Source organism: Aquarana catesbeiana, linkage group LG02, assembly GCF_042186555.1.
Source record: "Aquarana catesbeiana isolate 2022-GZ linkage group LG02, ASM4218655v1, whole genome shotgun sequence".
Classification (NCBI taxonomy): domain Eukaryota; kingdom Metazoa; phylum Chordata; class Amphibia; order Anura; family Ranidae; genus Aquarana; species Aquarana catesbeiana.
The window spans coordinates 580,153,614-580,170,535 of NC_133325.1; the positions used below are offsets into that span (position 1 = coordinate 580,153,614).

General features: G+C 42.1%; 1 protein-coding gene across 1 annotated transcript in view; it reads left to right on the plus strand.

Moving 5' to 3' along the window:
* Nucleotides 1-2,040: 2,040 nt before the first annotated feature.
* Nucleotides 2,041-16,922, plus strand: part of RPS6KA1 (ribosomal protein S6 kinase A1) — a 295,808-nt gene continuing 280,926 nt past the window's right edge. Inside the window, exon 1 of the mRNA XM_073616152.1 lies at nt 2,041-2,088. Coding sequence (XP_073472253.1) covers nt 2,056-2,088 — 33 coding nt within the window. The 5' untranslated portion in view covers nt 2,041-2,055. The remainder of the gene's footprint in view (nt 2,089-16,922) is intronic.

Genomic DNA, 16,922 nt, shown 5'->3' on the forward strand with positions numbered 1-16,922 from the left:
ACCCACTTTTAATGTACAGAGAGGAAGAGGTGGACCCTAAAGAGGAAGGGGTGTGGTTTACAGATGACCGGGTGGGTCTTAAACTGAAGGGTGTGTGGCTTTGACAGGAAGGGGGCGGGGCATATTTAAATTAGGGGTGCATGAGTTTAGTCAGGCCTAGGGCAGCACAAAACCTAAATACACCACTGCATTTACCTCCACACCCCTTATGCCACTGCATTAAACTGTACATACCTCTGCTTTCTCTGGAACTGACCCTGGCCTGTTATACAGCCACTCTTCTGCCTAATGCTAAACATACCTCTGCCTGCTCCAGAACTGACCCTGGCCTGTTATACGACCACACTTCTGCCTAACGCTAAACTGTACCTACCTCTGCCTGCTCTGGAGCTGACCCTGGACTGTTTGACCATGTTTTTTGCCTTCCTCTTGGACTTTTGCCTGCTACTGGAGTAGTGGGATTCATAACGCAGGGGTCTCACATATGTGAGGGGCTTCAGAATTGTTTTTCTGGATGAAGAAAACTAATTTTTTCGTTTTCTCATTCCCGGTGTCACGTACCTGGTGGAAGAGCCTGTCTTACACCTCTGATTGGGGGCCCCTGATAGAGCAGACAGGTAGCGCAGGAGTGCAGAGTGGCACAAGTGCCTCTTGGTGCTGCTAGCAGCTGGGCTGGACGGACTCCCGGGATCAAGCATGGGAAGACCGTCAGTGGACCACAGCGGAGCAGGAATGCAGTATGGACACCAGCGAGCAGGAGACAGGAGCAGGCTGAAACTGTCAGTGGATCGCAGCAAACAAGAATGCCGGATGGACACCAGTGGAACATAGGCAAGGGCTCACAGCAGGCAGTCTAGCAGCAGTAGAGGCAGAGTCAGACGAACCAGGTTATACACAGGCAGACTGATCAGGTTCAGATACGTAGGCAGAAGCATGGTCAAAGGTAAGCCATGATCAAATGCAGGTAGAGTTCAGGAGAAATCTATTTTTTTATTTATATAACCTTTATTCATTTTCTTCTTATATACGCAGAAAGAATACGTACATATATATATATTCATAAAACCAATCAACAAAAAAAAGAAAAAGGACATTTCTCTCTATTTAACTCCTTTATCTCTCTATTTCTTTTATCCCACCCCTCCCTATTCCACCCCCTCCCCCTTATCTTAGTTCATATTTTGGGTCACTCTCTTCCTTAATCGATTTATTTATTTCTACTACAGTAGGGAAAAAAATGTATTTAGTCAGCCACCAATTGTGCAAGTTCTCCCACTTAAAAAGATGAGAGAGGCCTGTAATTGTCATCATAGGTATACCTCAACTATGGGAGACAAAATGTGGAAACAAATCCAGACAATCACATTGTCTGATTTGGAAAGAATTTATTTGCAAATTATGGTGGAAAATAAGTATTTGGTCACCTACAAACAAGCAAGATTTCTGTCTCTCACAGATCTGTATCTTCTTCTTTAAGAGGCTCCTCTGTCCTCCACTCATTACCTGTATTAGAGCCCATTCACACAAGGGCAACTTTGGATCCAACTCCAAGTCGCCCCAAGTCGCCCCTAGACGCCTCAAGTCGCGCTAACCGAAAAAATCAATGTTAGTGAATGGATCCGTCTTAATGCACACTACTGCAGTCGCTCTGACTTCAGAAAAGGTTCCTGTACTACTTCAATCCGACTTCTAGGCGACTTGTACACATTCATTTCAATGGAAGTCGCCTCCAAGTCGGATCACAGTTCATACTGAGGCAACTTTACAGGAAACAGAAAGGAATTTACCCAGGTACCCTCCACTAAACAGCTAGCCCCCTCCTTCTCAAACACAGACTACTTTCATTTTGGACGTGAGCTCTGTATACTTATGTAGGTAAAAACCTGTATACAGAATGTCTACCAGAGCCAGGGAGTTGGTAGACAATGAGTCCCTGATCAGGTTCATCAGGGAGGCAAAAATGTCTATACAACAAGACAGACCCGAATTATAAGGATCATATCAAGAGGGACAATGCCTGGCTGGATATCTGTAGGCTGACCTTCCCGGATTGGGATGTATTGTCGGAGACCGACCGCAGTGACAAATGTAAGTTAAACATTTTTATATTTATGTCTGTTATCTTTGACTAGGCATTATGGTTGTAGTTCCATACAGGCTCAAAAAACATTATTATTTAACCGGTTCAATACAGGGCATTTTCACCCCCTTCCTTCCCAGACCAATTTTTAGTTTTCAGCGCTGTCGCACTTTAAACGACAATTGCGCGGTCATGTGACGTTGTACCCAAACAAAATTGATGTCCTTTTTTTCCCCACAAATAGAGCTTTATTTTGGTGGTATTTGATCACCTCTGCGGTTTTTATTTTTTGCGCTATAAACAAAAGAAGAGCGACAATTTTGAAAAAAACACAATATTTTATACTTTTTGCTATAATAAATATCCCAATTTAAAAAAAAAAAAAAAAAATGTTTTCCTCAGTTTAGGCCGATACGTATTCTTCTACATATGTTTGGTAAAAAAAATCGCAATAAGCGTATATTGATTGGTTTGCGCAAAAGTTATAGCCTCTACAAAATACGGGATAGATTTATGGCATTTTTAAAAAAATTTTATTTATTTATTTTTTTTACTAGTAATGGTGGCTATCTGCGATTTTTTTTTTTTTTTTTTTTCTTTCGTGACTGCGACATTATGGCAGACACATCAGACACTTTTGACACATTTTTGGGACCATTCACATTTATACAGCGATCAATGCTATAAAATTGCATTGATTACTGTGTAAATGTGACAGGCAGGGAAGGGGTTAACCACTAGGGGGACACAAGGGGTTAATTATGTTTCCTAAGGAATGGTTCTAACTGTAGGGGGTGGGGATGTACAAGGGGAGGAGACCGATCAGTGTTCGCTGTACTGGGAACACAGATCGCTCTCCTCTCAACTGACAGGACGTGGATCTGTGTGTTTACACACACAGATCCAGGGTCCTGCCCAGTTAACGGGCAATCATGGGTGCCCGGCAGACATCGCGGCCGCCGGGCACACGCACCGGGTCCCGAGCAACGCGCCGGGCGCGCGCGCCCCCCGAGACGGCAGGGAAGCCCAGGACGTCATATGACGGCCACCCAGGATGGCAGACCCAATCTCAGGCCGTCATATGACTATACGTGTGTAATGAAGTGGTTAACTATTTCAGCCATTTTGTGAAACCAGAGTGAGTAGTAGCAGCTGTGAGAGCAGCAGTCTACTTGTATTTAGCATGTCTATGAAAAACAACGGAAACCTGGAGACCAAGCTCACCTAGAAGGGAGTCCTATAGGGCAGGTCTCGGTGAGGTGGGTAGTGACCCACGTCATCGAGCACTAGACCTGTTATTGTAAACTTAGAAAAGAGCCATTCGCTTTGTGTGGACCAAAGGCCACCGGGTGGCGATCCTCTGAATACAAAAGCATATATATTCAAAAAAGATAGGTACAAAGGTCCCCAAAGGTACTCTTCATAAAGGATACAAAAAGTGTAAAGGACTAATTTAACTTTATTTTATTATACAAACACAAATAAATACTTGCAAAAATACTTGTCTAAAATAGTGAAAAAGTCCCCAAAACCCTCCTCTAAACACATTTAATTAAAATGAAGACAAGAAGGTCTTAATGGAACACCGGTGTCCATAACAAATCCAGCCATACACATCAGTCACCCATCTCACACACACCATTCAATTTGATTGTTGTATATTCACCGCAGATTGGCCTGGTAACTCAATAGAGACAAAAGTCACTGTGATATAGATGAGATTATCCAGTGGTGATTATGTATAGAGTTTGTGTGTTCCGCTCAGCAAGTAACTTCCACTCAGACTTGTAAAGCAGCAATGCATATGGATTATAAAATCGCACAGTTTGAAAAGCGCAGGTCATTGGTTGCTATGTAAGTATGGATCACAGTTGGTTAATCAGGGATAACATCGGACAAGGGATGTTCAGCAAATAACTTCCACGTAGACTTGTAAAGCAGCAATGCATATGGATTTCAAAATCGCACAATTTGAGAAGCGCAGGTCATTGGTTTCTATGTAAGTATGAATCACAATTGATTAATGAGGGATAACATCGGTCAAAGGAAACAGTAACGGTATTAAGGCAGGGGGTTAACCCAGTACAGCTCACCGTTCTGACATCTTGATCCGTATGTCTGTATCCCCTATATTCATACAAATGGACCAGCCGCTCAGATTCAGATGGGTGGTCTCTGTTCGCCAGGTGGATGGACAAGTCGGTGGTCCGAAGAAGCTTGGGTTACAAGCGAAACATGTAAGCAAGTAAGACTTACTCACATGTCTCCAGTGATGTGAACAACGACCTGTCCATCCACCTGGCGAACCCAGACCACCCATCCGAATCTCGGCTTAACATAAACCATCCAGCACTCAGCAACCTTTTCTTGAACCACTTGTTGGTGGGATTAGGATAACTTGGTAAGCACCTGCATGATATATAGGATTCTTTGAAAGATGAACCGAGACTACTCAACAGGGAGCAACTCTAAGGAAGGTCTGTGAAGGACTATTACCCATTTTGTCTTTTCAAATGGAAGGAAGATCCATCTAATATCTCCAATGATTGAGTATATCCGGTGACTTATGAGTCTCTATCGCTGAGCGGCTGGTCCATTTGTATGAATAAAGGGGATAGAGACATACGGATCAAGACGTCAGAACGGTGAGCTGTACTGGGTTAACCCCCTGCCTTAATACCGTTACTGTTTCCTGACCGATGTTATCCCTGATTAACCAACTGTGATCCATACTTACATAGCAACCAATGACCTGCGCTTTTCAAACTGTGCGATTTTGAAATCCATATGCATTGCTGCTTTACAAGTCTGAGTGGAAGTTACTTGCTGAGCGGAACACACAAACTCTATACATAATCACCGCTGGATAATCTCATCTATATCACAGTGACTTTTGTCTCTATTGAGTTACCAGGCCAATCTGCGGTGAATATACAACAATCAAATTGAATGGTGTGTGTGAGATGGGTGACTGATGTGTATGGCTGGATTTGTTATGGACACCGGTGTTCCATTAAGACTTTCTTGTCTTAATTTTAATTAAATGTGTTTGGAGGAGGGTTTTGGGGACTTTTTCACTATTTTAGACAAGTATTTTTGCAAGTATTTATTTGTGTTTGTATAATAAAGTTAAATTAGTCCTTTACACTTTTTGTATCCTTTATGAAGAATACCTTTGGGGACCTTTGTTCCTATCTTTTTTGTATTTAGCACGTCACCTGCCACGTCACTTGCCACAAGTTGTGGATTGTCCACTTGCCACGTCTACTTACCACGTCACCTGCCACAAGTTGTGGATTGTCCACTTGCCACGTCATTTGCCACAAGCTGTGGATTGTCCACTTGCCACGACTTGCCACGTCACCTGCCACAAGTTGTGGATTGTCCACTTGCTATGTCACTTGCCACATCATTTGCCACAAGCTGTGGATTGTCCATTTGCCACATCACCTGCCACAAGTTGTGGATTGTCCACTTGCCAAGTCACCTGCCACATGTGGATTTTCCACATGCCACGTCACCTGCCACGTCACCTGTCACAAGTTGTGGATTGTCCACTTGCCATGTCACCTGCCACGTCCACTTGCCATGTCACCTGCCACAAGTTGTGGATTGTCCACATGCCACGTCACCTGCCACAAGTTGTGGATTGTCCACCTGCCACGTCACCTGCCACATCAATTGCCACAAGTTGTGGATTGTCCACTTGCCATGTCCACTTGCCATGTCACCTGCCATGTCCACTTGCTACGTCACCTGCCATGTCCACCTGCCATGTCCACTTGCCACGTCACCTGCCATGTCCACTTGCCACGTCACCTGCCATGTCCTCTTGCCACGTCACCTGCCATGTCCTCTTGCCACGTCACCTGCCATGTCCTCTTGCCACGTCACCTGCCATGTCCACTTGCCACGTCACCTGCCATGTCCACTTGCCACGTCACCTGCCATGTCCACTTGCCACGTCACCTGCCATGTCCACTTGCCACGTCACCTGCCATGTCCACCTGCCATGTCACTTGCCACATCACCTGCCACATCACCTGCCACAAGTTGTGGATTGTCCACTTGCCACGTCACTTGCCACGTCACCTACCACAAGTTGTGGATTGTCCACTTGCTACGTCACCTGCCATGTCACTTGCCACATCACCTGTCACAAGTTGTGGATTGTCCACTTGCCACATCATCTGCCATGTCACTTGCCACGTCACCTGCCACGTTCACTTGCCACGTTGTGGATTTCCACCTGACACGTCACCTGCCACAAGTTGTGGATTGTCCACTTGCCACGTCTCCTGCCATGTCACTTGCCACAAGTTGTGGATTGTCCACTTGCCATGTCACCTGTCACGTCACCTGCCACATCACGTTTATTTATTTTTTTTAATAAAGGAATTGTTTATTTTTTGACACTTTTTGGTGAATGGGTAGGGTACAATGTACCCGATACCCATTCACATGGGGGAGCAGGATCTTGGGGCCCCCTTGTTAGACCCCCACAACCAATGGCCAGGGTTGTGGGGACGAGGCCCTTGTCCCCATCAACATTAGAGTTCCCCTTAATCGCTTTAGGACCAGCCACCGTCGTTTGACGGCGGCACAATGGCTCTCCGGCGTGAATTGCCGTAGGTGTACGATGCACACCACCGACGGCACACGCTCGCTCCCGCTGCAGGAGCATCCCCGCAGGTCGGGAGGACTCAATGTCCTCCGGTGGCCCACGATTGCCTTGTACACAGGCAGAACGGGGAGATGCCTATGTAAACAAGGCATTTCCTCATTCTGACAGGTGACATGACAGGGATCCACTGTTCCCAGTGGTCAGGAACAGTGATCTCTGTCATGTCCCAGTAAGCCCATCCCCCCCACAGTTAGAAGCACTAATAGGGAACACAGTTAACTCTTTCCCTGCCAGTGACATTTATACAGTAATCAGTGGCAATTTTTGGCTCTGATCACTGTATAAATGTCAATGGTCCCAAAAAAGTGGCAAAAGTTCCAATCTGTCCGCCGCAATTTCGCAGTCCTGCTAAAAATCGCTGATCACCGCCATTACTAGTAAAAAAAAAAAATAATAATAAAAATGCCATAAATCTGTTCCCTATTTTGTAGACGCTATAATTTTTGCGCAAAACAAGCAATATGTACTTATTGCGATTTTTTTTTTTTACCAAAAATATGTAGAAGAATACATATCGGCCTAAACTGATGAAGAAATTTGTTTTAGAAAAAAATAAATGTGGGATAATTGCTATAGCAAAAAGTAAAAAATATTGTTTTTTTTTTCAAAATTGTCAATCTTTTTTTGTTTATAGCGCAAAGAATAAAAACCGCAGAGGTGATCAAATACCGCCAAAAGAAAGCTCTATTTGTGGGAAAAAAATAACATCAATTTTGTTTGGGTACAACTTCGCATGGCCGCGCAGTTGTCGTTTAAAGCGAAGCAGTGCCGAATCGCAAAAACTGCTCTGGTCATTAAGGGGGTAAAACCTGAAGTGGTTAAAATCAATACCAGACCTGAAGGGCCTGGTATGGACTGGGAGAGGGGGGAGGAACCCATGCCGATTTTTTTTTTTTTTTTTTTCATACATTTTATCTATATTGCCGGGAGACGGCAATACATTGCAGCCGCAAGCAATTTTGAATGACATTTTTTCCTTTAGAAATGTCATTTTGCTGCAGCAAAGTAAAACACATCACACAGATGCGCTACTTTACAGGCAGACTAAGGGGGCCCACCAGGCAGGATATTTTAAAGGAATATTTCATTTTTATTTATATTTCACTTTAAGCATTATTAAAATTACTGCTCCTGAAAAAAGTCATTTTAGAAACTTTTTTTTGCATTGATACATGTCCCCTGGGGAAGTACCTGGGTCCCCATACACTTTTTAATGGCAATAACTTGCATATAAACCTTTAAAATGAGCACTTTTGATTTTTCATATTCATGTCCCATAGACTTTAATAGGGTTCGCATGTTCACACAAATTTTTCGCCTGTTTGCATGTTCTGGTGCAAACCGAACCAGGGGGTGTTCGGAACATCCCTAGTCACATCCTGGAGGATGCTGAAATTTACTGTAGTAGGCTGTGCTACATACAGTCAGTACTGTCATGTCCTAGGCTCTGCTGTAGTGACCTGCCATCTGTACACTGAATACAAGAGTTGCTTGCTCCCGTACCTCTTCCATTCAGAAAATGTCTTGCATTTTTTACAGTGGATGCAAGATGTCCTCTGATTGGACAAGGTAAAGAGGGGGGAAGATTACATCATGATCACCACTTCATCAAATCAGAGAACACCTTGTATTCATTGGGAAAAAAAATACAAAATGTTTGCTGAATGGTGGAGGTATGGCAGCGAGCGACTCCCTGTATTCAGAGTACAGATGGCAAGTCACTCCAGATGCACCTGGAACAAGACAGCCCTGGCTAAATATAGCACAGACTACTACAGTGAATTTCAGAATCCCCAGTTGCCCCTCGAATGCAACACATGAATAAATATATGTAACCAAACTGGCCCAATGTAAGTTTAAAAAATAGATAATTTTCCAGAATTAAACGTTAACAGAATCAATCACTAAGATCCCATAAAAGCTTGAACATGGAAATATAATTTAAAATGTAATTTGCATTATTTTTAGGCCAGTGGCTTTCACTAAAATACTTGGTGATCCTGACATGAAAGTCCTTGTTCAGACACTTCCTGTTATAAGGTGACATTGCTCTGTCCCTGTGTTCCAATTGCTCTCCTGCATTGTGACATGGTCTTTCAAAAGGAGGCTGCAAGTGGCCTTTTCAACACACATTACCGGAAATGTTGTCACCATTAGGAAACCAAGGAAGCCTTGAGAAATATGCAGGCTTTGCTGGAATTGACACAGACAGGAAATGGCTGCAATGAGGCTGCAGGAAACACAAGCATTGAAATGCATTCAAGAATGAAAAATGGTGAAAACAAGAATTTAAGATACAGTTTTTTTTTTATGATGCACAGTGTTTTAGCAAACTAAATGTCAAAATAAATGTAGAATAAAGTTTACTACTACTTGCCAACAAGCATATGCATACGTTGCATGCTTATGTGCAGCTTCATGGAAGTGGGTCTTTATCTGTGGGGCTGTATATATTGCGCCACTTTATGCTGAGAGCGTGCTGCACAGCAATCATAGTGATCAGTCATTGTACAGCCTACCCCTGTGTTTTCTCCTCTTAAATGGAGCAAAAGATACATTTATCTTTTTTTCCTTCCTAGAGGAGAAAACTGTAAACAAAAAAAATGTGTGTAAAAAAAAAATAATAAACAGGTTATAGTTTTGGTCAAGGTGAAGATCAAAAGTCTCATTCAGAGTCAAAGTTCAGGTTCACTGTTTTCTTGGGTTGGATTAAAAAAAACTGTATTTTTAAATGTAGTTAATGCCAGTGTCAGTGTGTTTTAGGTACGATAAAAAATAAAATACACACTACAGTGCCTTGGAAAAGTATTCATACCCCTTGAAATTTTCCACATTTTGCCATGTTACAACCAAAAACTGAAAATGTATTTTATTAGGATTTTATGTGATAGACATACACAAAGTGGCACATAATTGTGGAGTGGAAGGAAAATGATAAATGGTTTTCCAAATTTTTTACAAATAAATATCTGATAATTGTATTCAGCCCCCTTTACTCTGATACCCCTAACTAAAATCTAGTGGAACCAATTGACTTCAGAAGTCACCTAATTAGTAAATAGAGTCCACCTGTGTGTAATTTATTCTCAGTATAAATGCAGCTGTTCTGTGAAGCCCTCAGAGGTTTGTTAGAGAACCTTAGTGAACAAACAGCATCATGAAGGCCAAGGAACACACCAGACAGGTCAGGGATAAAGTTGTGGAGAAGTTTAAAGCAGGGTTAGGTTATAATAAAATATTCCAAGCTTTGAACAGCTCACGGAGCACTGTTCAATCCATCATCTGAAAATGAAAAGAGTATGGCACAACTGCAAACCTACCAAGACATGGCCGTCCACCTAAAGTGATGGGATGGGCAAGCAGAGCATTAATCAGAGAAGCAGACTGGAGGCCCATGGTAACTCTGGAGGAGCTGCAGAGATCCACAGCTGAGGTGGGAGAATCTGTCCACAGGACAACTATTAGTCGTGTACTCCACAAATCTGGCCTTTATGTAAGAGTGGCAAGAAAGAAAGCCATTGTTGAAAGAAAGTCATAAAAAGTCCAGTTTGCAGTTTGCAAGAAGCCATGTGGGGGACACAGCAAACATGTGAAAGAAGGTGCTCTGGTCAGATGAGACCAAAGTTTAACTTTTTGACCTAAATACAAAACGCTATGTATGGCGGAAAACTATCACTAGACATCACTCTGAACACACCATCCCCACCGTGAAACATGGTGGTGGCAGCATCATGTTGTGGGGAGGCTTTTCTTCAACAGGAACAGGGAAGCTGGTTAGAGTTGATGGGAAGATGGAGGGAGCCAAATACAGGGCAATATTAGAAGAAAACCTGTTAGAGTCTGCAAAAGACTTGAGACTGGGGCGGAGATTCACCTTCCAGCAGGACAACGACCCTAAACATACAGCCAGAGCTTAAATGGACTGATTTAGATCAAAGCATATTCATGTGTTAGAATGGCCAAAGTCCAAATCCTAAATCCAATTGAGAAAATGTGGTATTTTCCTTCCACTCCACAATTATGTGCCACTTTGTGTTGGTCTATCACATAAAAGCCCAATTAAATACATTTTAAGTTTTTGGTTGTAACATGACAAAATGTGGAAAATTTCAAGGGTTTTGAATACTTTTTCAAGACATTGTATGTGGTATCACTGATCTTTAGGAGCAGGAGAATTTATTTTGGGTTGTTCTTTGGTTGGAGGTTATGATAATAGCAGGAAATATACAGTTACATTTTAAAAAGTAATATTTTTTACCATTTTGTGCCAGTTTTCCTTTGATAATAACGGGGAAGCCGCTGACAGCTGAAGATTCATTGGTTGTTAAGGACGCAGCAGCTGGCTTCCCAGCTGTATACAGTGTTAAAATAATAACCGCAAAACGCATAAAAAAATCACATCACAAATGCAACACTTGCATTCCAGTTGCAGTTCCATTGAGATCTATTACCCGCAAATCACATGAAAAAAGTCCCTAACCATTTCCAAAAACGCACTGGCCACAAAACGCAGATGTGAACTAGTAACATGGGAAACCATGTTAAAGCGGGATTCCGTCTTAAAAAAAAAAAAAAAATTAAAAGTCAGCAGCTACAAACACTGTAGCTGCTGACTTTAAATAAGTACTTACCTGTCCTGGGTACCCGCGATGTCGGCCGCCCGAGGCCGACCGGTCCCTCGGCTCTCGGGTCCCGGCACCGCCATTCTAGGTAAGGGAAACAGGCAGTGGAGCCTTGCGGCTTCACTGCCAGTTTCCTACTGCGCATGCGTAAGCGGCCCGGCACTTTGTGAATGGGACGCGATGTGTTGTGGGACACACACAGTTCCCATAACACACCGCGCCCCACCGCGCACCGCGGTGTAGGAAGAGGCAGATTAGGAAGACTGCCTAGCAACAGCCATTTCACGTAAGTAGAACATTTTTTTTTTTCTTTTCCTCCATGTTTTTAAGTATTTTTTGGTGCATTTTTTTTTCAGGGTGGACCTCCACTTTAAATGGACTGTAGAGTGTTTCTGAAAACTGCAAAACACACTAAAAAATGCATAGGTGTGCATAGGGCCAGTTCACACTGGAGTGATGCGGGAACCTGTGAATCCAGTACGGGTTCCCGCATCGCATACAACTCTCAGGCAGTTCACACTGCCATATGCGAACTGCTGAGAGTGTCAGTAGAAAGCTAATGACACCCCCAAATCAGTTTGCATATCGAAGAGCGAACTGCAAATTCAGACAACACCCATGCAATCCAATTCTGCTGCGGACCATAAAAAGGGTCCTGTGCGAGTTTGGTCCGAATGCGATGCAAATTCAACCATACAATCTGCAGTGCGGGGCAAATCACATCCGATGTCGGACAGCACAGCAGTGTGAACCATCCCTAAGGCCCCTTTCACACTTGTGCGACTTGTCCTGCCACTCCTGCATCAATAGACCTCAAGATTACATTGGCATTGCTTCAAATCACATGAAATTTTTGGCAAAATTGCGGGAATTTCAGGTCGCACAAGTGTGAAAGGGTCCTTATGGACCTCAAGTTGTATGAAAAGTCGGCCAAGTGTGAAAGGAACCTTTGAATTAGGCCCCATTTGCGCTTATGTGACCAATGCCTGTGTAATCTTGCTGTATATGGACCTCAAATCGCATCAAAGTCAAACTTGCAGGATGCACAAGTGAGAATAGTGCCTAATTCAAAGGTATTATCCATGAATATCATTCACACTGCTGCGACCTGAAATTCACACTATTTTGCTGCCACTTTGCTACTGCAACTTGGCCCCAACTTCTGGAAATGCCTGCGTAATATTGCGCCCTATGTACCTCAAGTCACATGAAAGTCACACCAAAGTAGTACAGGGACTGCTTTGAAGTTGTTGCAACTTGAAGTAGCACAGATATAAATAGTTATCATTGAGAATCATAGGGTACAACTTGTCATACACCTCGGAGGTCCAAATTTGCTGGAAAAGTCACCCAACTGTGAAACAAGTCATATATATTTTAATAGAAAGGAGCTCTCATTTATATTTGCATAGTCCTTACTGATTTACATCAGCAGAACAAATGCAGGAAGTGATGTATGCACATGGGCCAGAAGCAAATGTGTGGTGATGCCAAACAAATCAATAAACCCCACCCACACCAAATCTAACTACTAGACATGTGCACTGACAAAAATATTTGTTCGTTTTCCTTTTTATTTGTTTTTTTGCTTTTTTTGGAAATTCAGAAATCCAAAAATTCGGATTTTCTAATTTCCGAATTTCAAATTTTCAAATTTCCAGATTTCGAATTTTCGATACATTCAAATTTCCGAATTTCAAATTTCGAATTTTCGATATTTTCAAATTTCCAAATTCTGAATTTTTCCAATTGTCGATTTTTCAAATTTCGAATTTCTGAAATTTAGAATTTTCCAAATTCGGAAATTTGAAATTCAGAAAAGAATAAAAACATAGCAGTGATTAAATACCACCAAAATAAATCTCTTTTAGTGTGAAAAAATTTCATTTGGGTACAGTGTTGCATGACCACGCAATTGTCATTCAAAGTGTGACAGCTCTGAAAGCTGAAAATTGAAGCGGTTAAAAAAGCGTGTCCAAAGCCATGTTTTGAAACATAAACGGGCCTTAAGCCTAGGTTCACATTGATATGATTTGGCATGCAATTTGACATGTTAAATTGGCGGCAATGGCACCAGCAAAGCGGTGTGACGCCGCACCGATGCCCAAAAGTAGTTCCTGTACTACTTTTGGTGACTTTGGGGTGCAATTTGTATAGACATCTGTGCAGGAATCCGCACAAATCACCCCTGAAGACAGACTGATAGACATGTGCACCGACAAAAAATTTGTTCGTTTTCGTTTCATTCTATTTTTGCTTTTATCGGAAATTCGAAAATTCGGATTTTCAATTTCCGAATGTTCAAATTTCCAATTTCCGGATTTTCGAATTTCTGAAATTTAGAATTTTCCAATTTCTGCATTTCCAAAATTTAAAATTTCGAATTTCCGAAATTTGTAAATTCAGAAACTTGGAAATGTAAAAATTCGTAAATTGATGAATTTGTCAATATTCGGAAATTGAAAAATTTGTTAAAGAACGAATTTGGAGCTAAACGAATTGCACATGTCTACTAACTACCACATCTACCCCCACATTAAGTAAGCACAAGTACATATCCTACACTTACCCACCAAATCAGCAGCACCTCCTCTTTGCTAAAGCACCTCGCCATGTCCACCTAGATGGAGATCCTGACCATCACAGGAACTTCCGGGTGATTACAATGACTCATTTCCAGGTCAGAAGGTGAAACCACACTCTTTTGATCGCAGCTATGAATATTTGATCGCAACCACAAATAAAATTTTTTTTATTTTTGTTTATTTGCAGATATGCAAATCTGTATTTCTACATATGATATTTGAAGGTAAACTTAAGGGAGTTTGATAAGAAAATGGTTTCCCTGGGATAGCAGCAGGTGAATTACAAAGACAAAAGCCCAGTTTGAGCCCTGGTTCACACTGACAGTGGGAGGAAATCCCGTGAGTTCAGCTGAACTCACAATTCCATTCCCGCATGTCAGTCCCGACTGTGGGGGGAAATTTCAGAGACATCTGTGCAGGTTTCTGCACTGATGTCAATAAAAAGGACTCCCCAAAGTTGCCAAAAAGTAGTACAGAAACTACTTTTGGAAATTGTTGCGCTGCACCAATTAGAACGGTGCAATTGCCACTGATTTGACATGTCAAATCGCACCAATGTGAACCAGGGCTGACACATACAACACTGCCCATCCACCAGCTGAATTCATTACCTGCAATTCTCCACAGCTGTTATATACAAAGACTCCACCTTTATCATTTACTTGCAGGTGTGCTGAAGAGATTTTTTGGTGCACAAATACATAGCTTTTATATCTTATAATTTCTATATTGCACTTCCCCAAAACTAATTAAAAAGAACAAAGAAAAGAGAGAAAAAAAAAAAAAACACAACAAACAAGCTCAATAATGTACTTTATTTTGCCAACAGAAACAAAAATTATGTACATTCATTTACTAGCTTCAAACAACTGTCTACAGGATATATGGTGCTACATTTAGCAAAACAGTTAGCAATTGCATGGGTTTTAAGGGCCCTGCTCATAGGAGCTTACAATCTAAAATTTGTTTAAACCTTAGAGTGGAGTGGGCACAGCTTTACTTTCAGTGTATAACAGGCAACACATCACATTTTTGTCTGCAAGATTATAGAAACATAATTAACAGTCATTATTCTTACAAAGCATTCCAATATAATATAAAAAAAAATGTTCAACATATAACACCCACCACCACCCCACAAATCCACACACATACATACATTGGTGAGTATGTTCTGCTGGAAGCTACATCTCTGTGTACATGATTAAGCAATGAGATCAAAGAGTAGAAGGTCAACACATGCTCCCAAACCTTGTTTGCATGGTCAGACAGGAACAATACACACACAACATTGACAGCATGGCCACATAAACCCACTTTTGATGGAAAAAAATGCACAAGAATTTCAGCAAACAGCCCTAGTTGGGCGTTTGTCAATAGGCACAATATCATTCCTTCCCCACCACAAATCACAGCAAAAAACCTGGCCTTCTCAGGCCAAACAAACCCCCCCTACTGCAGCCTTTTATATGAGGTAGGCTGTATTGTTAGCACATTGGCACACGCCCAATAGAAGTACATGCCCACCTGTCAATCTGTCTCTTCATGTATGTCTAAAGTGATTGCACCTGATGAGCAGGAACACATAATACTATTTGCAACTTTGTTAGCCCTTGGCTATGTGCATCAAATCTCCAACTACAGGCTAAATGTCAAAGTCCATTTGCATGCACATAAACAAAGCCACAGTTTTCTAAGCATATGTACTTGTGCAGTGTAAACCCTACAATTTTAAATGTCCAAGTCCCTGGGCATGATTAGTGCTAACAAACATTAACATCAGTCCCTGGCTGCAATGAGCGTCTAATCTAAAGTCCAAAAGTAACTTTCTTACATTAGAGACTATTTTGACAGGAGACAAATAAAATGGCAGCATGTCTTTGGATTGTGGTGAGAAACCCACACAGGGAGAACATATAAACTTCAACACAAGGGAGAACATATAAACTTCAACACAAGCATTAGCATGTTGGGGAAGTGAACCAGCAACCCCAGTGCTGCTAGACAGAATTGCTACCCTCTTAGCCAGCAGGCAGCCTCACACATGTTCTCTGCATCTCTGTGGTGTGAACCAGCCCTAAATCCATAGCCATGTTCAGTGTCACAAGCAATATACAATTTACTGGCCTAAGTATTGGGACAACTGCCTTTAAACGCACATGAACTGTAATGGCATCCCAGTCTTAGTCCGTAGGGTTCAAAATTCATTCGGCCCACTCTTTGCAGCTATAACAGCTTCAACTATTCGGGGAAGGCTGTCCACAAGGTTTAGGAGTGTGTCTATGGGAATGTTTGACCATTCTTTCAAGTGCATTTGTGAGGTCAGGCACTGATGTTGGATGAGAAGGCCTGGCTTACAGTCTCCGCTCTAATTTATCCTCAAGGTGTTCTGTTGTGTTGAGGTCAGGACTCTGTCCAGGCCAGTCAAGTTCCATAAAGACATGGGTGAGTGAGTTTGGGGTGGAGGAACTTGACTGGCTGCACAGAGTCCTGACCTCAACCCGATAGAACACTGTTTGACCGAATTAGAGCAGAGACTGCAAGCCTGGCCTTCTCATCCAACATCAGTAACATCCAACATTAAGCTGCTGCTTATTAGATTGTGTTTTTTATGATTAATTTTTAAATTGATACATTAGCACAGTTTTTTCCCCTTTTTCATCCAACATCAGTGCCTGGCCTCACAAATACACTTCTGGAAGAATGGCCAAACATTCCCATAGATACACTAAACCTTATGTACAGCCTTCCCAGAAGCTGTTCTAGCTGCAAAGGGTGGGTCAAATAAAATTTTAACTCTACAAAGACTGGGCTGCCATTAAAGTTCATGTGTGTGTAAAGGCAGGTGTCCCAATACTTTTGACTAGATAGTGTATCTGGCAAGATTTACAATGGTGAAGGATCCCTCCTACACATAAATACTACATTTAGACATAGTTTTAGGACCCGAG